Source organism: Euprymna scolopes, chromosome 10, assembly GCF_053919585.1.
Source record: "Euprymna scolopes isolate OS-2025 chromosome 10, ASM5391958v1, whole genome shotgun sequence".
NCBI lineage: Eukaryota > Metazoa > Mollusca > Cephalopoda > Sepiida > Sepiolidae > Euprymna > Euprymna scolopes.
This window is the reverse complement of record NC_136491.1, coordinates 61,749,806-61,774,805: the sequence shown is the minus strand read 5'-3', so window position 1 is coordinate 61,774,805 and position 25,000 is coordinate 61,749,806. Positions and strand designations below refer to the sequence as shown.

Sequence of the window (25,000 nt, the reverse complement as noted above, 5' to 3'; positions counted from 1 at the left end):
TACAAAACACCCTCCCCTCCCCATGTTAAGAATAGCTTTTTAAATAATAACGTTATTATTTCAGCATGGATCACTCTCTGCATGAGTACCCATTTTTCTTTTAATATTCATAAAAAGTAAAACTTTTTTCAAAATAAATAAATAAATGTTTGTAAATGTGACAAATAATCGTTTAGTTACGGCAACGTCAGTAAATAAAATATGTTACGTGCGGGGTGGGGTGGGGGACTAAGGGAGCGACTATTATTTTTTCTGCTGGTCGCCATGGAACTCAACGCCCAAGGAGTACCAAAATGTAATTTTTTTTGTCAAATAAATTTCAAGCAATTTTTGCATTAAATAATAGATAGCAACTTTGTTAATTTTACGACTCGCCCCAGCATATTATAAACACCATAACTTCCCCATGTTAAAACGGCTTTCGGAATGAACACCCCCAACCTCCCCATATTAAGAACGGCTTTCGAGGTTTATGGAAGGGCTTTTTTTTTTTTAAATGGGGAGGTTAGGGTGTTTATAATACGTTGAGGCATGTCGTAAAAATGAAACAGTTTAGAAAAAGTTAAAACAAACTTTGTTATGTAAACAATGCCGTGAAAAGAAACTAAACAATTAAAACGTAATGTTTCATGAGTGAAAAACCTTAACATAAATAAAGGAATTTAAAATTAAAAAATTGGTAAGTACATAAATGAATTTAAATTTTTTAAATATGGGATTATTTTTTTTTTGTGTGTGTGTGCTAATGCAGAGAGTGATCCGCGCTATTTTTTAAAAATCTTATTTCCGTGTTTAATTAAAGTTTTATATGTTTTTATTCAATTGTAAGGTTAAAGTACAGAATAGGTACAAAACACCCTCCCTTCCCCATGTTAAGAATGGCTTTTTAAATAATAACGTTATTATTTCAGCACGGATCACTCTCTGCATGAGTAAGTTTTTTTTTTTTTTTACTTGTAATTCGAGAGTAGTTGAAACGGAAGTTACCAGAAAGAAAACCGGGCAAGTCTCGCAGAAACGACTTCAAAAAATATTTATATTTAAATTAATATTTTAATAATTCGCAAGATAAATTTATTTTAATGACATAAAAACATCCCTCGACTCTAAAGATGGGTTGTCTGAAAATTTCAAATAAATTGGTAACGTAGAAATATGGTTTTATTCACTTTTAACGAACCAAATTTACATTTTTATATATATATATATATATACACACCTCATTTATTTTTTAGATGTTTATATTTGACTTTTAGTTGAAGTATCTGTGTCCACATGAATTTTAAAAATTGCTTAAAATCAAGAAGGCAAAAAGAAACTGCACAATGAAAAATTCTCATAATTGTTATTGTTCCAGGTTATACAATGTAGCATTTAGTCCATATGGCTTAATCCCTTTCTTAGTAATCGTCATGAGCTCATAAATCTCTACCCTTTTAGTTTATACAATCAAGAAATCGGCTGCAGATTGAAATGTGAAAGGAAAACGTTACGAATGACCAAGCAAAAGCATGAAAACACTGTCAGTGTTCATGATGCCCTAAAACTGGTCATCCTAGAGTTACTTTGTACAGGGAAGAAAATGCTATCAAGATCCGTAGCCTCAGAAATAGATTTGAAACAGCTCCTCAAATCCAACAACATCTTGTTAAAAAGTGATCTTTCTACAGTTAAGAACAGATTAAAGGAATTTGCAAGTTTCAATGTTGCAAGGGGGTGGAGGTTCAGTTTTAGTGTGGGGCGTTATTAGAGCCAAATTATTTTCTGTAATGTTGTCAATGAACCAAACCGGGACTCTTACATTGTGTTTTGGCTAGGGGTAATACACAGCAACACATTAAAGAAAGATTTAAAAAAAAAAGGAGTAGAAAAAATGGAATTTATTGAAAACAGAAAAGAAAATAGAAATTTATACAACTATTTATAGTTGTCGCAGAAGTATATTCTAGAACTAACTAAAATAGATTAATTTTAGTTTAGAACCTTTTCTAAGCAAACAGAAAATACTTTCCTGTTCTATTTTTAGAAGTCTTCAGAACATTTTTATATTCTAGTTGTAAAGTAATATTTTTAGTATTATATTATATATACTTATTGATATATACTTATTGTTAATTTATTATTTATATTTATTCTTTATTATCTCTATATAAATAAAATGAACTCATTTTTCCCCCCGTGTGAATTTGACCTTAATAGGATTAAAAATCACAACATTACATTCAAATGTAATGTCCCCACACTTCAGCACAGGATCTGAGGTGTGCTATAGGTCTACTACCCTTACAGTTCCTTGATATTCATACATTTCTATATTTTTTCCGGTGAGAGTTCACTGCCACAATCGGTTAGAATCAATGGAAGTTGTAAAATCTTTTCTCTCTCTTCGATTCATACTTCGCCTGTGACCACTTAACACCATTGCGGATACGTCCACAGGGGAATATACGAGGAACACTGGTTTGAGTTTTTAGTTGCTAAAAAATATGGATTGGCATTTTTCCGTCGGGTGAAACGATACTTTATATTCCAGTTATTCTGTCGATAACTTATGCCATTTTATAAATTTTTTTCCCTTTTCTTCTTTCTCTCTTTATATTTTGTCTCTTTTTGTAGGGGGGGGGGATTCGAAGGATTACTTAAACGAAACAAACTAACATTGGATTCCAGTTTTTACAAGAAAATTTAAGTCAGCTGCCAGCGTTCTTCAAATCTTGCAATGATTAGTCGTTTTAATATTTTATTTACTGTCTTTATACTTCTATTATACTTGCGCTGATTTCATACGTGATACCAAGGGGAGAGAGCTGACTTCCTATTTTTGGATTAGTTAGTTATTCATTATTTATTTCTATACATTGCATTTCTGAGAGTTTCATTAGCACAATTACTACTACGCTATCGATATTGGAATCAGATAACATTTAAATTGGTTAACAGTGACAAAAATAAAATCTAATAAACATTTTCATTATACACGATAAGTTTTATTTTTTTGAATTTTGTTTTTCCATTTAAAAAAAAAAAAAAAAATTAGATATAAATAAACATATTTGCATTTTACGCGGTAATTTTTTTTTTCTTTTTTTTCGTTTTGTTTTTATTCCTTTCAATTTTATGCGTCATATATTAGCTAAACCAGGGCGAGGGCATCTATAAATATAAAAGCTAAAATGTGTGTGTGTGTGTGGCTGTTTCTTCCTCCTCCTGCTACTACGACAATGACGTCATGTTTGACCTAGAAAACGTTGACGTTAGTTTCAACCACCTGCAAGTGTTTATAAAGGGTTAATTTTATCTGTTCTCAATTGTGTGTCTCTTTGTCGTAGAGGTAATGTTTCAGACATTTTTTTTCCGCCTTAGCCTGGATGCTTTGAGTTCGAGCCTGTCTTCCTACCTTAACCTTTTTTTCCTCTTTTTTTTTCTTTACATTTGTTCACGGTTTTGCTTTGTTTTGATTTTTCTAAACATCGTGTTTTTTTTTTATAATATTAAAACAGCCCCCCTCCTCCTACATACACACCTCCAAACACCCGGGTACCCCCCCCGCTAGTATTTTACATTTTATTTTATTATATAATATTTGAACTATTATTATAATATTTAATCATATTAATAGATATTTTATTATATTTTATATTTAGATAACTATATTATTGTTCGAACATGTTTTTCCTCACATATACACACCTACATGTACACACACACATACGCACAGACACGTACATATATTCGCGTTCACGTATATACACTCACATTCATGTGCATACACACATATGCTAATGTACACACATGTACGCACACATACGAAACGTCACTTCCCCTGAAAGGAATTCCAGACATGCGCAGTCAGAACACTCACCCCGATATAAAAGTCAACAACACCATTCAACTTGCCTCTTTCTTCCCTTTTTGCCTGAGTTCGTCAACCAGGCAAGTTTGGCATCCATAGCGCTTGGTTTTAAAACTTTTCCACGTGGACGACTGCTATCAAGAACGCACGGTTTTGCTGAGGCCAACACTCCCTTTCTATTTCCCTTTCTACATGCTGACTGCCGTTTCTCGTCCTCTACTTAATTCCTTTCTTTTCCCCGCGTGTAGCCATCGACGACTGACTGAACACTTGTTCCACCTTAAATCATTTTATTTTTAACAGAAAATAAACGACATGTTTATTTTATCCAGCAATTAAGTTTTGTTTCCTTCATTCCATTCGTTTCATTATTTTCTTTTGTAGTGAGTTAGGATATTTATATCCTGGTCCCCAACATTATTCTTTATGTAAAAAATTGTAATTTCTTCATTTTTTAAGAAGAAAATATATCCTCTCATGACAGGACCTACACATTGCAGACTCGGTCACAAAGAAGACAGAAGACAAGTAATAATTCTGAACTCGCGTTTTTGTTACAACATTTATTTCATCATTGTTACAGCCATGACACCACATCTCGAACATGATCCACTCTCATGTGATCTCGAACGTTATTTCCATCTCCAACCTGATCTACTTTTTTAAGTCTTTATTTTTCCCTACTGGTAACATCATCTCACATGCATTTGCATACATGCTTCAGCACAATGTTGCACCGGTTTTCTTCAGATCACTAGAGTTGAGCATATATAAATGCATATATAAGTATACACATATTCATACATACACATATTAGGAAAATATTAATTTCAATGAATATGGGAAAGTATATTAAATATTTTCAATCATAAAATAAACTCTTAAAATTTGATCCGACATATCCTTTTGGTATGTGTAGATTTTAATTTGGTAAATTAATGTTTTACAAAAATATTTGTATAAATATTTGATGATATAAAAAAAACAAAGCACACAGAAATTACCTTTTGCAAAATTTTCTTGGAGTTGTTAAGTGTAGTACCTATCTTGATACAATTCATTGTTCCTTCTTATGGTCAAGGACACATTTTTCTCTCCTGAAGCAATTTAATTTTAATCCCAATTCAAAGGACCCCATTTTTTGGGAGTTAGAAATTTCCTTTATTAAAAAAAAAAAACCTTATGTCTAACTGTCCTTATTGAAAGGCAAGTAAATAAGATAAAAAAAAAAAAAAACAATTACAAAGAGTTGTTCCTAAATAAAAATTTATCAGCTTTATAAATTTCTATAGTTTACAAATGAAAATTTTTTGTAAAAAATTAATTTTATATTTCACATATTTGCAAATTATATTAATGTATTTATATACATTAATATAATTTGCAATTATGTGAAATATAAAATTAATTTAAATTAAAACCAGTAAACTTACAATGAAAATGTTCAAACTTTATTAAAATAATCAAACTGAACAAAAATAGATAAATTCAAACTCAAATAAAATGCAAATAAAGTTATAAATACACACACAAAAAAATAAAACATTGAACCTTCATTATTAGGTTTACAGTATAACAATAGATTAAAAAAAAAAAAAGAACAAGAAGAAATTTCAGGCCCATTTTGATTACTGCAGAACTGGTCTTGTCTACAACAGCCCCATATGCAGATTTGAACTAAAGTCGCATACATATTCGAAGAGAAATTTTCCCAAAATATCATTATATATGGAATTTCCATGACAAGACTAACACAAGTAAGAGCACAATGTAAGTATATATATATAAACACATAAATATTGTATTAATAAAAAGGGACCCCGTATAGTTCGTTCAGCCATTATGTTTGAATTTATTTCAGTTTGCGTTGATTAGTTACAACTTTACATAGTTATAAATTACCACACTACATGATGCTTCAAGACAACTACATTATTCTCTGAAAAAAAACAAAAAAAACAAACAAACAAATGTTTTGATTTAGTTAACAAGAAGTAAAGGAGTCAGTGTTGATCCAACCTGTGTCTTTTGTATCTGTCCATTCTTGTGTCCTTCAAGTCTAATTGCTTGTGGAAAATCATTTCCACTATTTTATTTTGTCCTTTTCTTTCTCTTTTCTTCTTCCTTCCTCCCCCTCTATGTTTCATTCTTTGTCCTATGCCACATGATCCTGTTCTGTTCACTGATTAGGCGAGCCTTTTGCATACCAAGTCTTCCACGTGATGCATTTTTGAAGAGAAATATTCAGTTGCGGTTCAGATTTCAAGAAAGTGTTAAATGTGTCAAGGTTAACTGACATATATATTATTCCTTAATTGGAATTCATTTTTGAGATGAGCATTATATATATTAATTTTATTAATTTATTTTTATTTCGGGCTATTAGTCTCATCTTTATTAGTTGTTTTTCATCTTTTATTGGTTTGTTTATTCACAACGTTTCAGCCAACTATTTCTCTGGCCTTCGTCAGGTGGTAACCGCGACGGATAGGAACTTCGAATCTCCCAACTGCATTCTCAGCCATCACTGCCATCCGCAGTTGTTGTCGTCTCACCACATTTTGGCCAAGTAAACCTCTGGCACGCTTTGGGTGGGATTGAAACCGCTATCTTCAGACAATGTTCATCTGGAACTGTAGAGAACGTCTCTATCAACTGCGCCACGGGCCCCGAAGGGCGATCAAGGTCGAAACGTTGTGAATAAACAAATCAATAAAAGATGAAAAACAACAACTAATAAAGATGAGAATAATAGTCCGAAATAAAAATAATAAAATTAATATAGTTAACTGACATGTTCAATCAAGGTCTCGGGCAAAGAGACCAGAAGACTTTGTGAATAGTTTCTCTGTCTTGATTAGACATTAAAATAGTTGAAAGGAAAAGAATTGCTTATTCCTCCAGAAGATATGTAGTAGACTGGTGGATATATTATACATATCCCCCAGTTGTACAAAATAGAAATGATTTGAATTGGAAAAGGAAAAATGAATTGCTTTGAGGAAGGAACGAACAATGTGTTTACTTGAATTAAATGAACTAGGATTTATTTTGTGAAGAAACAAGTGAAAGAAAAGGGTACAACACGTGTTCATGTTCCCGTTCGTCTCTCGCTGTTTACTGGTGAGAAGGAGAAAGTCTATTGTTGTAGAGAGAGAAAGAAAGAAAGTTAATCCAGTTTGGTGTGCATTTCTCGCTGTTAGCTGGTGAGAAGGAAAGTCTATTGTGGTATAGGGAGAGAGAGAAAATGAGAAAAAGTCAATCCAGGCCATGGAGAGAGAAAACGTATAAAGTGTACATACTGTCTGTTAGCTCGTGCCCCATACATAGTAGCAGGTGGCGTGAGGCACACGCCTCCCGAAAGGGAGGCGGCTGGTTCGTCGAACCTCTCAGCTCAAGAGCTGGTCTGGAAAAGGGCTGGAAACAGCTTGTCTCTTGCTTTTATAATTGTTTCCGGTGGTCTTTTGCACATGTGTGGACTTCCTTTGAAAAGGAAGTGACGTTGTCCATCTGTGCGTACATGTGCATACGTTAGTGTGTGTGTATACACGTGAATGTGAGTGTATGTACATGAACGTGAATATATGTACGTGTGTGGATGTGTGCGCGTATGTATATAACAAGTAATATAGTAGAAACGGTTCCCACAGATAAAAGGACTTCTATGTCAAGTTACCTGACTATATAACATGTTTCAGGAGGATTCGAGATGAAAGAACTAGACATTAAAACTGTTGAAATATGTGACAAATTTGTAGGAATTAATTATCCCTGGATAAAAAGGAACACAAGATAAGTTGCGGAGGTTTCTAGCTACCTGAAATCGCAGTTTTGGATTTTGACTCTGAATTGTGAATTTTATTTATCTTTACTCAATGAGAAAAATTACAAAAAGGGTCTTTGTCTTGTGATCACATGCCCCCAAAATACTACCAATAAAAAAACTATGGCTAATGAAGTCCATAGAAACTAATGGAGAATGGACACTGCTTAAAATGAGGAGACAATGACGATTGTTTCTAAAAAAAAAAAAAACTTAAACTAAAGAAAAAAGGAAATAATACACCTAATTGAGGATTTATACAAACTTTGAACTGTCTTCAGTAAGTGAACCTCTCTCTCTTTCTCTCCCAGCTCTACCCTTTTGAAAATGTTACAAGAATTTTACTTGTAAGCCAGATGGCAGCCGGCAGGGTACAGACTTTTTCCTATGAGGAATTTTTTTCAAGTTGCTTTTTTATTGCTATTCTTTTCTCCCATGAATGTTTTCTTTCTGTAAGTTACAGGTATCCAGCTAAGAAGAATTGCCCTTATGCAGGACATAGTGGATATAATTTTTTTTATGCTTTAATTCAATCCATTATCATTAGACACTTATGAAGCAAGATTCTTATATTTTATAAATTTTCTAGAATCAAAATCATGTAATGTATTTTGATAAAAATTAGAATAAGAATCCTAGATATAATATTTAGTATCATTACATCTTTGTTTTAAGCTTTGCAAGGGGTACAAAAGTGGATTAAAACCATTCTGTTTAGGAAAAATACTATGTCTAACAAATAACATGCAATCTTTGTTGCTTATTTTATTATATATTTGTATAGTTTTATACTTACTATCTGCTATGCATTATCATAACCTACTGAAAGTTCCCCTTAAGCTACAATTTGCATGGAATCAAGCTAAAGAAATAAAGAACCACATTAAATGTCTACTTACACTGGCTGGAATGCTTGGCAGCTTATTTGTATCTGGGGCAGCAAAAGTAAACATCTGAAACAAAAATAATTCCAAACAATTAGCAGCTTTATATGAAGAAAATAAAGTTCTTTCAATTATGTTGTCAAGTATCATTTACTTCCAGATAGTGAAACATAACACACACACACACACACATTATTCTGAAATTGTATTGTGTACACACACAATACATTTTCTCATTTCTGAAAAGATTTGATCACTTTTTCTCACATCTAGCAAATTTATTACAGATAAAAATTGATAATTTTATTCTAAATAGATTTGCCATCTGTTGTAAATGAGATAAAGCAAAGCTTGAGTATCAGGTACTGCTGTTATCACAAGATGCATAAAGAAAATAAACATAGAATTTCCATTTATGCAGATGTAAAATAAGGTTTTAGAAGCCAAAGGTAACTAGAAAACCGGCGATAAAAATTTCTGGCCCTAAGAAAGAAATTACTTTAACAACAGATGCAAGTAAATGTGTGATAGCAAGTGTTGTATCTCAAGAATGACAATCATGTATATCTTACGCAAAATCTCATCAGCAGAATGTAGTTATTTTAACATAGCTTATTAGCTTAGAATATGGAGAGAGAGTACAGAATTTTTTGTTTGGCAAAAGTTCTTGAAAGTGCCAAAATACTTGAGGAAAAACAAGAAACTGAACAAGAGGAAAATATAACTAAACAAAACATGGAGGAAAGTAAGAATGACATAGATGTAGAAGATAAAATTAGACCAATGTCTCCATTAAAAAGAACAGAAGAACAAATGCGAGGGTCGCAGAATAGGCAGGAGTGAGAGGTTAAATCAGGGAATCAAACCGTGTAAGCTCAAGGAGGTGTAGCATAATATGTAAATGAGATACTTAAATAAATAGAACAACCAAAGGGGTACCAATGTAATTATGAGACTTGATATGTAATTATCACAGCACAATACTGCTTTAAATACTTCTTCATTTTATGCTATAAAACTTAAAAAATAAAATGGTAACAGGAATCTACTCTTGCTGGTAATCAATACACAGTAAACAAAATTTCACTGTGTCTCTTACCTTTTCCTTTTCTGAACTAGAGGTGTTTAACATGCATTAGTCCAAGAGACGAAACTGCAGTTCAACTAAAAACCATCTCTTTATCCCTCACTCAGTTCCTAGTGAAAAATGGAAATCTTGTGCAATTGAGTAAGCCTCAATTTGGTCGATGACATGCGTTTCATTTTATCATAATTTTCTATAAAAAACACAAGATGGACCATGTACTAGTAGACTCCCTACAATACTAAACAATTCTGTGAGTGATGGTCTTTATATCTTTATGGCTGCATTCTACAATCTCATTTTTACCTGGTGCAGATACATACCAGAACCTCAAACACATGTCTAAATTGCTCCTTAGAGCCCCTGCAAATAAAGGTAGTGTCACTATCAAGTAATATTTTTGTTGGCAAGTCTCATACAAAGAAAATTGCCTCTGATGAATGACAAGTTGGATCTAGTTCACATAATGGACGTCACATTAAAAACATGCAGAAATCACAATGAAAAAAATTAGAAAAAGCTAACTAGATTATATCCATTGTCAATCTGACCTAGTTTTTATCAACAATCAGTTTTCCCTACTTTCAACAAACTAGTGCTACTTTGCCAGCTTCCACAACTAATCGGACAATTTCATTAGACATCAACAGATCAATAGATTTTACAAAGTATGTCAGTTTCACACTCAAATGCCCATTTAGTGGATCTTGGCCACTTGATGCATTCAATACAACTGTAGTAGTGGCTCTCTGTCTTTGCATAGATCCAATGACCTAATCAAGTGATGCAATCAGCACAAGTCTGACAGAATTTCACAAATGCCATGACAGTGGCTAACATTTTTTGGTGCCCAAGGTTTCTAAGCTTAATTTTTACTCATCAGGTCAAGTTGTTGAGATATCTGCTATTTTATACCTTTTTTACCTTAAAATTAGGTGTTCTGTCTATATCTTGAACCCATTATCTCCCTTTAAGTTACCCTTAACTAAAAAAGTTACTTTCTTCCTAATTTCCTCTTCCTGTTAGCCTTTTTGCGACCACTGGTGACAGCATGCCTCTTCCTTCTTTATCCGTACCTATCCCAGCATCAACAGTATGTTTTACTCATTTCTTCTTCTCGACAATGTTTGTTTACTTGGTCATGCAACGTGATATTTCATGTTCCATTTCTTTACGAACTCATTCAGTCTTTCAATTTCTTTAACTCTTCATTTTCCTACCCTCGTTTGTTGCTTTTGTTTTTACTTTTTCATACCCATCATTTTTTCTTTTTCAGTTTTTACTTTTTCTCTTTAAATAAATATACCTGTGGATTATGTACTAGTCTTCATAGTCATTATTTTTTAGAATAGTTTATCTGAAGCGTAGGCGTGTTTCTATATACATTATATAATATATATAATTACAATTGTAGGTTATTATTGTGATGTATGTTAACTGATTATGACATCATAAACCTTAAACTAAAATCAAATGGGCTATAAAATGAGGTGTGTAGTTGGTAAGAAGTAGATACTGAGTAGTAAATAAGCCTACCGATTGTGGCATGTGTTTGTTGATTTCTGGGTCAAAGTTTATTCCCTTGATGCTAGGAATTCATTTAAAAGTCAGACAGAAAATAATTAAGTTGCATTATTTTACTTTCATTACAGATTTTTGGAGCAAAAATTAAGCATGGCTACATCATCTCCTAGGCGACATTATTTAAACAATCCAAATATATATTTTTTGCGGGAAACAAGAAAGGAATCTGAATTTGTGAAGTGCGTTTCTTTTGCTTACTTCAAAGTGATGTTGGATGATCAAGATAAGGCATGTATAAGGCATTATTGTATATAAACATTGAGCATCTTCGACAACGGACAAAAAAAGACAGTCACTCCACTTTGGTTTGGCATGGACCAAAAAACCATTTTGCTGACTGCTATTTCTGTGCAGTCAAAAGAAAGGGAAACAATAGGATGAACAGGAATTTGTTGGTTTATCCAAACCTTAAGTCTACAATTAGGCTAATTCCACACTGCAACGAAACTCTTGTTCCAGTGTTTAAAAACTTGCTGGAATTGAAATTGCCTGGTTCTGGAGATGACCAAACCTCTGTTTTGTCCACTGACAGTAGTGAAGCCACTGTTTCAGTCGTTGGTTTTCCTCATTTTTCATTACTACAGCTTTTTCTCCAGGGGAACTTAATGAACTGACTAGAGATATCAACCTTTCCAAGAATTTTCTGAACTTTTAACTTCAAGACTTACAGAAAAAAATCTACTTCAGCCTGGAACTCTCATCACTTTTGCCATATTGAATTCTTGCAATATTTCACTCAGAAAAACGACATAGTATATTGCAATAATGTTGCCGGCCTGCTGCTACAGCTTAGTGTCTCAGTATTATTTTCAAGATTGGCGCCTTTTTATAGACAGTTCCAAAAGAAATTTGAAATGTGTTCTTTACAATGGCAACTTATATGGATTAGTTCCTCTAGGCCATTCAATGGCACTCAAAGAAAAATATGATGAAATCAAATTTGTTTTGGAAAAGATTACAAACAGATAACACCAGTGGATCATATGTACCGATTTGAAAATAGTTGGATTTCTCCTCTGACTACAAGGTGGCTGCACAAAATTTCCTTGCTTCTTGTATTTGTGGGATATCAGGGCAAGAAAAAACACTGGATGAAAATTAAAAATTGGCTTGTGCGCAGTGAACTGATTCCTGGCACTCTCAATGTCTGGCTTTTCCTTTGGTGGAGCATTCATCATGAAACAGTTTGAAGGCTCTTGAGAAAGATGACAACCAATTCAAATATATTTACATGAAATTTCCAGGCAAATATATAGAGAAATTAAAATATAGAGAAATTAAAAGCTGGAATTTTTTTTGGACCCCAGATTTGAAATTTAATGAATGCAAATTTCTGTAATTTTTTTAATCCTGCAGAATTGAGTACCTAGACAGGGTTTTCTCGGGAAGACATTCAACTACAAAGAGCTTGCTGAAACATTACTCATAAGTCTCCTTGCACTGGGTGCAAATATGTGCATCAAATTACATTTTTTGGACAGCCATCTTGCCAGTTTTCCAGAAAATCTATATAATGTGAGAAAATCTAGAATGTGAAGACTAAAGGAAGCGAAAGTTATGCAGCTGCCAAAAGTGAACCACGATTCACTTTCTACTCTCCTTAAATTATAACATAAGATTCACTTAGTAAGAAATCCTTGAGAGTCGAACCAGAAATAAATGTCTGATCATATTTTCTGTTCTGTATCTAAGTACACATACATGCATACATACACACATATGCGCACATACACACATGCATACATAAACACATATATAGATATACATATACACCTATGGTCAAAATTATGGAGCACCTACAAAAAACTTAAATAGTTTAAACATACGCATTTAAAGATTAAGTATTGTACAGTGAACAGTTGAGAGCAAATGTAAAATAGTTAACAGTAAACTGTAGTATTTATTTGCTTTAAAGTTTCTTTCAAGAATTTTAACTGAGTTTCATACTAAACTCATTCCAATATTCAAAATAATTCATTGTCATAATAAAAGTTGTTTCTTATTTTTCAGGTAATATACTATTCTAGAACAGTTTGGTGTGGATTAAGGCTTCTAAATTGTCAGCATCCAATGGCTGATCAGCATGTTCATAATCTTCAAGACTCTCGTCACCACAACAAAATTTCTCAAACCATTATGGTACTGTGCGTTCAGTAGTGGTTCCTGGGCCACACAGTTTATTAATATCATGAGCTGTTTCAGCAGCTTTTTGGCATAGCTTGAATTGAAATAAAAAATTTGTGCATCTTGTATTTTTTTTCCATCTTGTATTCAATGTTCTGAAAAGACAATTATTTTAAAATGATGATTTAAATGATTAGATAGAGCAAAAAACGCTTTTTAAAATGATATATAAAGTAAAGGTATTATCATAAAAACTTATTTGAAAATACATCATTTGAAATCAAAATTAAAAATTTTGCAAGAACTTTCTTCTCAACCTAATATGTGCATATCTGGTTAAAATTATGGAGCACCAATGAAAAATCGAAATTATGATTCAAACTTATATATTTCAAGGTTAAGAACAGTGGAGTAAACATTAATAAATCTATTTTAACAATAATCAATATTTGGCATGTCCGTCTTTTACCTTTATAACAGCTTTTATTTGTTTTTGCATTCGTTATTGGCTAAATTGTTGCAGGTGGTAGGATCTATTTTCTGCCACTCTTCATGAAGTTTGGCCTCTAATTCTTTTTTTGATAAACATTTGTGCATTCGCACTCTTTTCCCTAGATGAGAGCACAAAGTTAAGATAAGTTATTACAATTCCTATCAATGCTATAATTGTGTATTTAATTGAAAATGCCTTCAAAGAAGCAGCTTTCAGATTGCTGCTTTATCTGGTGAAGGATATTATCAGTTAGAAATTGCCAGGAAGATGGAATGTTCAAGGAATGGAGTCCAAACAACGATTAAAAAGGTACAAGAAAACAAAGTTTTTCAAAACAAAAAAGGGCAAGGCCATAAAAAATCTTTGAAAAGAACATCCCTTGCAGATAGAAAAGTTCCTCGGAGCTTGCTGCTGAACTTAGGGAGGATGTAAACAAAAACATATCAGCTTGAGTAGTGAGAAGAAGATTATTAGAAGAACGGATTAAAAGGATGCAAAGCAAGGAGAAAGTCATACTTGTATCAGGCCAACAAGAAAAAAAAAAAAAAAACGACTGGAATTTGCAAAAAACATGAACACTGGACACTTGATGATTAGGCCAACATTGTTTGGTCTGATGAAAATAACTTTGAGATAAGTTAACAGCTTCTATTTTGTAAACTTTGAAAGGAACAATTGACATTTTCATGTGAATACATATCCATAACAAGTATTCAAAAATTGTAACAAATTCTCATTTTTTTCATTAGATTTTTGTCACCCTTGAAGCTGTTTATAGTCACCGTAGGGAAGGACAGGCATTTCATTCTGATTGTGTGGTTCCAACTGTCAAATTTAGAGGAGAAAGCATAATTGTTTAGGGTTGCATAGCTTCTTCAGGCACTAAATTATCATACACATGTGAGAGCAGAATGAACTCCAGAATAACATCCTGAACCAGGTTAACCAAACCTCTTTCATTAAAATATTTAATAACTAGCAGGAGCTGGTGTTGCTCGGTGGAAACCTGCCCCACCCCACCTATAAAAAAAAGTTTTCTTTCCAATCTAGTATGCCCCCTGTGGAGAACTGTATTTTTCCCTAAAATGAACCTTGTTCTCTGCCATTAAGTAACTATTCTTTTTATTATTATTATGACTGATTTTTGGCAACAAATAACTATTTGAATTATACGAAATCGAGTTTCATTTTGGCAAAACCATCAAAATAGACTCTAGGGTTGTATAAACTTCAAGGAAAAATAATTACACACACACACACACACACACACTTGTGCATGCACACTCAAACCCACCCACACACACAGTCGCGTGCGCATACAAAATCACACACAGCAGCATGCACACACTCCAAACAGTCTCACACGGAGACTCGTGTACCCACACGCAAAAGAAGCGCGCGCACACACACGGGTTTAAAAAAAGTCATATTTAACTTAAAAATATTAAAAACTCACACTCAAACAAGTATAAAAACACTGTTATATTAAAAACACATACAACACACACACATCCATAAATAAAAAAATACTGTCTAAATAAAACAAAATCCCCTAAGAAAATTTCCCTAATGTAAAAATAAATAAAAATTTTGTTCATTGCAGTTTACATGTACGCTTTTAATAGTATCAAAAAACCAGCAACCTTTATAACGTTCATAACGCAACCCCCTCCACACACACACAAGGTTATAAGAAAAAAAAAAAACAGGGTCGTATTAAAAAAATATATATAAATTTCCATAATGGAAAAAATAAAGGTATAAAAGAAAACACTGGTATATTTTAAAAATAAAATTAATGTACTAATAGAAAAAATAAATTAAATAAACATTTTTTGTTGCAGTTTATATTTTATATAAACTGCAACAAAAAATGTTTATTTAATTTATTTTATTATATACACATATATTTTTATTATATACACATATTAGGTTGAGAAGAAAGTTCTTGCAGAATTTTTAATTTTGATTTCAAATGATGTATTTTCAAATAAGTTTTTATGATAATAACTTTATTTTATGTCATTTTAAAAAGTGTTTTTTGCTCTATCTAATCATTTAAATCATCATTTTAAAATAATTGTCTTTTCAGAGTTGAATACAAGATGGAAAAAAAAAGGCAAATTTGCACAAATTTTTTTATTTCAATTCAAGCTATGCCAAAAAGCTGCTGAAACAGCTCATGATATAAATAAATTGTTTGGCCCAGGAACCACTACTGAATGCACAGTACCATAATGGTTTGAGAAATTTTGTGGTGGTGACGAGTCTTGAAGATTATGAACATGGTGATCAGCCATTGGATGCTGACAATTTAATTGTCAATTAATTAATTAATCAAAGAAAATCCACACCAAACTGTTTTAGAACTTGCTTCTGAATTATACATAACATATACAATGATATCTAACCACTTGAAAAAGATTGGAAAGACAATAAAACTTGATCAATGGGTGGCTTACAGATTAAATAACAACCAAAACAAATGCCGTTATGAAGTGTCATCTTCCCTTCTTTTACACGGCCCATTTCTCAACCGGCGTGTGACTTGCAATGAAAAGTGGGTTCTTTACTAGCAACGCTCTGCTCAGTAGTTAGATGCTTACAAAGTTCCACGATACTTCTCAAAGTCAGAGTTGCACCAAAAAAAAGTCATGGTGACTGTTTAATGGTCTGCAATCTGTCTCATCAATTACAGTTTTTTAATGTAGTCAAAACCGTTACAGTGTGAAAGTACTGTCAAAAATTATATGAAATGCATCAGAAACTTCAACATCAAGCATTAGTCAATAGAACAGGCCCGATTATCCTCCACTTATATATATATGTGTGTGTGTGTGCCTCTACACACACACATTAGGTAAACAGCGGGAAACACTAGTTAGAAAGTATTTATCCAGTTATCTGTTTATCTGTCTAACTAATCATCTGTCTAGAGGAGTAAATAATAGATTGAATTGTAGGAAAAAAATTGAGTGAGCATGCAAGTGCAGAAAGGGTCAAAGGGTCATATTGTGGCATGTATCAAACTTATTTGACTGGTCAGTTTGCACTGGAAGTATCCAAATAGGGACAGGACGCAACATGTCAGGTGCTTTGGTTTGAATAAGTCTAGTAAGTTGGATTTGAGATGCGGAACAAGCAAGATGGGTAATGAGGGTCTTCCCATGAGGTAGGTGGATAGAGATTCACATCAGTTCTGCTGTGACGAGATGCTTGAAGAGTGAATAAAATATATATAAAAACACATTTGTTTTGGGTCCCTATTTTGAAGCATTTCCTTTATATACGTCTCAGCTCCCCCAAAGACAGTTGATGAATCCCCTAATTGATGAATCAGCAGCGGAAAATAACAGGTATGACTTTTCATTATATATATATATATATATATATATATATGAGCAAACAGTTAATAAAATATGTTAAAAAACACTTTGAAATGAGTTAAAAAAATTATTTAATCTGAAAAGGAAACACTAGATAAATGGATAGTCCTTAATCCGGAGTTTCAAAGAAATACTCTCCTTCTCATCAGAGGGTAGGAATTAGCAAAATGCGGGATCGGATTTTGCATGCAGAAGTATTTGATGAAATAACAAGTAAGTTAAAGATCTTACTTGAAAAAAAAAATAAGTTAAGCAGAGGAAATATGGTAAAGAAAAAGGTGATTACACATGAATGGACAGTCTGGTGGAAGATAAAAAATCCAGTGACGGTAAAATCCAAATGTAAAACTTCAAGAAAGTTAACAGAATTTCCATTTGTACAAGTTAAATTCAAGGAAATCCCCGTAATTAGAAGAATATGGTCCATAAAAATCAAAAGGCAGAAAATAAATATATATATATATATAATAATAGAATTCCGGTTCCGGTTAAAGACAGATGAGAGTCGGCTGAAGAGAGCCTGAGGCGGACATTAAGAGCAGTCCTCAATTACCGGGCTTGAAACCGTCGGTACCGACTACCGATATAAATGTAAATTCCTGTATATATTATACAAAAAAAATATATTACTCTTATTTAGAGAAAGGTTTTTTTCCCTAATAATAGAGCACTGTATGGGATTTCTTTTTCTACAAAAAAGTACAAGTGTAATATATATATATTATATATATCATATATATGATATATATATCATATATATGATATATGATATATATGATATATATATCATATATATGATATATGATATATATATCATATATATATCATATATATATGATATATATGATATATATATCATATATCATATATATATTATATATCATATATATGATATATATATCATATCATATATATATTATATATCATATATATATCATATATGATATAAATATCATATATATATCATATATATCATATATATGATATATATATCATATATATATCATATATATCATATATATGATATATATATCATATATATGATATATATATCATATATATGATATATATATATCATATATATGATATATATATATCATATATATGATATATATCATATATATGATATATATATCATATATATATCATATCATATATATGATATATATCATATATATGATATATATCATATATATATTATATATCATATATATATTATATATCATATATATATTATATATATAATATATATATTATATATATCATATATATATCATATATATATCATATATATCATATATATATCATATATAAATTATATATATCATATATATATTATATATATCATATATATATTATATATATCATATATATATTATATATATCATATATATATCATATATATCATATATATCATATATATATAATATATATCATATATATATAATATATATCATATATATATCATATATCATATATATATATCATATATCATATATATATCATATATCATATATATATCATATATCATATATATATCATATATCATATATATATCATATATATGTTATATATATCATATATATGTTATATATATCATATATATATTATATCATATACATATTATATCATATACATATTATATCATATACATATTATATCATATACATATTATATCATATACATATTATATCATATTATATATATATTATATATAGCATATTATATATATATTATATATATAATATATATTATATATATCATATATATAATATATATTATATATATATAATATATATAATGTATTATATATAATATATTATATATATATTATATTATATATAATATATTATATATAATATATTATATATTATATTATATATATTATATAATATATTATATATATATATATTATATATATTATATAATATATTATATATTATATATATATATTATATATATATTATATATATATTATATATATATCATATTATATATATATATTATATATATATTATATTATATATATATTATATATATTATATATATATCATATTATATATATTATATATATATCATATTATATATATATATTATATATATTATATTATATATATTATATATATTATATTATATATATATTATATATATTATATTATATATATATTATATATATTATATTATATATATATTATATATATTATATTATATACATATATTATATTATATATTATATTATATATTATATTATATATTATATATTATATTATATATTATATTATATATTATATTATATATTATATTATATATATACTATATTATATATATTATATTATATTATATTATATATTATATATTATATTATATTATATATTATATTATATATATACTATATTATATATATTATATTATATATACATTATATATATTATATTATATATATATTATATATATACTATATTATATATATTATATTATATATACATTATATATATTATATTATATATTATATATATATTATATATATTATATTATATATATATTATATTATATATATATATATATTATATATATATTATATTATATATATATATATATATTATATATATTATATTATATATATATATTATATATATTATATTATATATATATATATTATATATATTATATTATATATATATATATTATATATATTATATTATATATATATATATATTATATTATATGTATATTATATATATTATATTATATATATATTACATATATATTATATTATATATATATATTATATTATAAATTATATTATATTATATATTATATTATATTATATATTATATTATATATATATATTATATTATATATATATACTAGCTGTACCCTGCCACGCGTTGCAGTGGTTCAATTTGGTGTAATTGAAAAATTTAATAAAAGAGAAAATGCATGTTTCTTATATTAGTACAGCAATCCACTGCAAAAAGTGAAAAAGAAGGCGAAACTGAAAAAAATGGTACTCTTGCAGAATTTGATCTGGATCCTCGAGAGTTTCTGTCAATCATTCATGTTTTGGACTTGACCAACAATCAGTGGATTAAGTCGAACGTAGCAAAAATGTTGAAATGCTAAATGCTTTTTTTTTTTTTGTTGTTGTTTTAAAAAATGTGAGTTAGTAATTAATATTTGGTTGATGGTGGGGGGAGGGGGGTTACTATACACAGATTCGAAAAAGTTGTCCAAAAACAAATAAATGAAAGCAAAGGTAAGGTAATTTACGTTTCTACCTAATTGGATAATTGTTTAGTGTTTTTATGTAATGTAAAATGTTTAATTGGCCCAAAAAACAGAAATGGTCGCGAATTCTGTTGAATACGTTAAGTTTGGGAAAGTAAGTTGAAAACTAAAAACTATACAAAACAGTGTCTGAAACTCACCGAACATATGTTAAGATGACATAGGCTGGCATAATGGATAGGTTTCTGACAGTATTTTGTATAGTTTTTTTAGTTTTAACTCACTTTCTCTAACTTAAAGTAATCAACAGTGTCCACCACCATTTGTAGCTTTCAAATACACCAATAAACACTGTTTTTCGAACCGACTAAACGTTACATTAAATGAAAAGGGTTTATATTACTAAACACAGATACAAAGAAGTTGTCAAAAAATAAATATATAACAAATAAATGTTATCAAAGGCAAGAAAAGTAAGTGTTCTTCCTAACTGGATAAGATTTTAGTATAATCGGTTCAAAAACATTCAATGTTTATCGGTATATCTGAAAAATACAAATGGCGGAAGACTGTATCGAACACGTTAAGTTTGGGGAAATTTTGGGAAAATGAGTTTAAACTAAAAATACTGTTAGGAACTCACTCAATATATGTTACCATGATGTAGGCTGGCATATAATCGGTGGTTTTAAACTTTTGCTCGATACAGGTGACGACTTTTAAAAATCCCTTTTAGTGATTACCTGGTTTGAGGATATTTGTACAACTAAACGGCAAATCTGCTCAAAAAAATCCGGTATTATTTTACTTTAAGGCCCGTTTCACGTTCATATATAACGAAATATTTTATTGTAGATTTCGGTGTGCTAAAAACGAATCTGCAAACCGTTTACGTAGCAAAAAAAAAGTTTTCATGACATTCATGAAATTACTTTTTTGAAAAGTGGGTGATCACTTTTCAATGTAAATTTAACTTAGAATGAGCACCCACTTTCTGGCCACCCGAGAGAGGGGCATTTTTCTGTTTCTTGGCTAAAAAGTTTTTTCTTTGATTTCTTTTGCATGGTAATAACCCCTGAACTCTGGGACTATTTTCCATTTAACAGCCGTAGCCTTCATTTACGCTATGCGTAAGCATAAACGAAAGCTGTTTAGCCAATAAACATGGGAAAAAATCTCCCCTCTCTCAGGTGGCTAGAAAGTGGGTGCTCATTTTAAGTTAAATTTACATGGAAAAGTGATCGCCACTTTTTCGAAAAAGTAATTTCTTCATATCATAAAAACTATTTTTTTGCGACGGAAACGGTTTGCAGATTCGTTTTTAGCACACCAAAATCTACAAAAAAAATTTTGTTATTTATGAACGTGAGACGCACAGCCCTTAATGGAAAATTATATCAAAAATCCGGGGGAAAATAGTTTTCAATAAAAACAGCAAATGAATTCGATAGAAAAAAAATGGATGCTATTTTTTTTTCTTTCTGTGTGTTTCTTGGCTTAAAAGTCTTTTTGTTTGATTTCTTTTGCATGGTATTAACCCCTGAACTCTGGGACTATTTTCCATTTCACAGACGTAGCCTTTGTTTATGCTATGCGTGAGTATAAACGAAAACTGTTAAATATGCATTCGCGTACCAAACTGCCTTGTCAAAAAAACCTTTAAGCCAATAAACACGAAAATAAATGCCCCTTCCTCAGGTGGCCAGAAAGTGGGTGCTCATTTTAAGTTAAATTTACATGGACAAGTGATCACCCACTTTTCGGAAAAAAAAAATTTCTTCAGATCATGAAAACTATTTTGATACTCCTTGGGCGTTGAGTTCCATGGCGACCCGCAGAATTATTTAATGGTCGTTCCCTTAGTACCCCCCTAGTCAAGGCTAACGCATGCGCACGTAACATTTTTTATTTATTTACTTACGTGGTGGAGTTTCTATACTGATAGGTTTTTTGAAATTTTTTCACTGGATTATTATTGATTGAACACTAACCAGATTATGAAAAAAAAATTGAAAAAAAAAAAAAAAAAGCATTTCAACATTTGAAAGGGATACTCACTTTTTAGTTACCACGTTCTGGTAAATCGGTCACTTTTTATTTATTTATTTATTTATTTTCTAAATACGGAAGTGTCTTCGGGAGATATAAAATGGTCACATGTTGACGAAGCAATGTATCGGGAGGCGTACGGGATTAAAAATTATTGGTAAATTTTTAGATTAGGTCCACCTCCTCAATTTTCTTTTAAATGACGACTTTAAATGATTTTCGACTATGCTGAATACGAAAATCGCATCGAAATTTTGCAGAAATAAGTAGTTATCAAGATATAAACAGTTGTATTATGCATTGTAATCTTTGGCGGCCATCTTTTTTACGTGTGTGTATTTGTTTATGGCGCGTGTGCACGTAAAAAGATGGCCGCCGAAGAATACAATGCATAATACAACTATTTATTTCCGCAAAATTTCAATGCAATTTGCGTGTTCAGCATACTCGGAAACCTATAAATGTCGTCATTGAAAGGAAAATTGTGGAGGTGGACCTAATCTAAAAAATACCAAATTATTAAACATTTCTCCAGCATGTTAGTGAAATTTATAATACTTTAAAAAAATTAAAAAGAAACAAAACAAAAGTTTTGAAAAAAAACTAACCTTTCACAAAAACAATTTAAAAAAAAAAACACAAACTGACTAAATAAGTAAAAAAAAAAAAAATAATTAAAAATCTCGAAACTTTATTTTCATGAAAACAATAAAAAAAGTCCTGTTCTCTCTATTTTTTTTTCTTTGAGAAACAAATATATTTCTGACTTACAAATGCGGTAGAGACTCGTTATTTTTACTTTCTATGGTTTTGAAATACCGCGTTTTTATTGCTTAAAAAATGGGTGACTGATTTATCAGAACGTTGTAACTAAAAAGTGAGCACCACTTTCAAATGTCGAAATAATGATTTCTTTTTTACATTTTTTTTTTTTTTTTTTAATAATCTGTTTAATTAGTGTACAATCAATAATAATCCAGTGAAAAAAAATTCCAAAAACCTATAAGTATAGAAATTAAGCATGGGAGTATACAACAACGTCGCCTTTCGCACTTTTACAAACATTTTTTAAAAAAAGTAACTAAACCATTTATTGATAATTTGTCACGTGTACAAACATTTATTTATTTACGTAGGCTTAACTCCTTTCATTAATAAGAAAAGTTTTACTCTTTAAAAATAATAAAAGGAAAAAGTTACTGAACATTTATAAAAATAGTTGGCCGAAAATTCGTGAAACAACAACTAATAAAGATGAGAATAATAGTCCACAATAAATAAAACTGGTGCTAATGCAGAGAGCGATCCGCGCTATTTTTTAAATCATATTTCCATGTTTAAATAACGTTTTACGATATGTTTTTTTTTATTTATTCAATTGTAAGGTTAAAGTACAGAATAGGTACAAAACATCCTTACCTCCCCATGTTAAGAATGACTTTTTAAATAATAACATTATTTCAGCACGGATCACTCTCTGCATGAGTAATCTTATATAGAAAAACAAAAAAAAAAAACTCAAAAGCAAGCAGCAAACTTTTTTTTTTTTTTGGCCTTATATAATAAAGAAAAGATGTGTAAATTAAAAAATTTGGAAGATAAACAAATGAAATATGTTTTTTTTTGTTTTTTTTTTACTTATCGAGTTAACAGAAAATGAAACCTTTCGTCAATTCGTGGCTGTGAAATGAATCGAACCGGAAGTTCAGTTTTATCAACAGACCAGATTCGCAGAAACGATTAAATAAATATATTTATTTTATTTAATATTTTCATTTTAATTAGGTAAATTTATTTTAATAACATAAAAACATACCTCGACTCTAAAAATGGGTTGTCTGAAAATTTCAAATAAATTGGTAACGTAGAAATATGGTTTTATTTGTTTAGAACGAACCAACTTTACATTTTTATATATATATATTATATATATATATATATTATATTATATATATATATATTATATATAACATATATAATACATATATATATATATAAAATATATATATATATATATATATAAAATATATATATTATATATATATATATATATATATATAAAATATATATATTATATATATATATATATATTATTATATGGAAAAATGCGCGCATGAAAAGTAATATTCTTAAGATTTTATTAAACCTGGAAAAGTAAAAGACAAGAAATTCAACCTGGAAAAGTAAAGAACAAGATATTCTAGTAAAGTAAAAAATAAGAATTTTTTAGACTTAAAATATTGCAGCTAAAAATAAAATTTGAATATTGATAAATATTTTATTTATTATTTGCATATGTTGTTGTTTATTGTTGAGTTAGAAAGGGTGTCCGTCGCTGGATTGAACTTATTTCCCCCCTATTATTTGCATATATTTATGTAGTGAAAATTGTTTGAATAAAATTCATTAGTTAGTTAGTAGATGGAATTAATACTTTTATAATTTACATAAAAATAATTTTATTATATCATAATTAGGATCATTTAATTCTT

At 29.5% G+C, this 25,000-nt stretch overlaps 1 protein-coding gene across 10 annotated transcripts in view; it reads right to left on the bottom strand.

The window, feature by feature from the left end:
- LOC145286010 (DENN domain-containing protein 1A-like) overlaps window positions 1-25,000 on the bottom strand; it is a 798,566-nt gene that overhangs the window by 466,726 nt on the left and 306,840 nt on the right. For all 10 annotated transcript variants that reach the window (XM_080134611.1, XM_080134619.1, XM_080134620.1 and 7 more), the window contains one exon: window positions 8,576-8,629. In XM_080134611.1, the coding sequence (XP_079990737.1) occupies window positions 8,576-8,629 (54 nt within the window). The remainder of the gene's footprint in view (window positions 1-8,575; window positions 8,630-25,000) is intronic.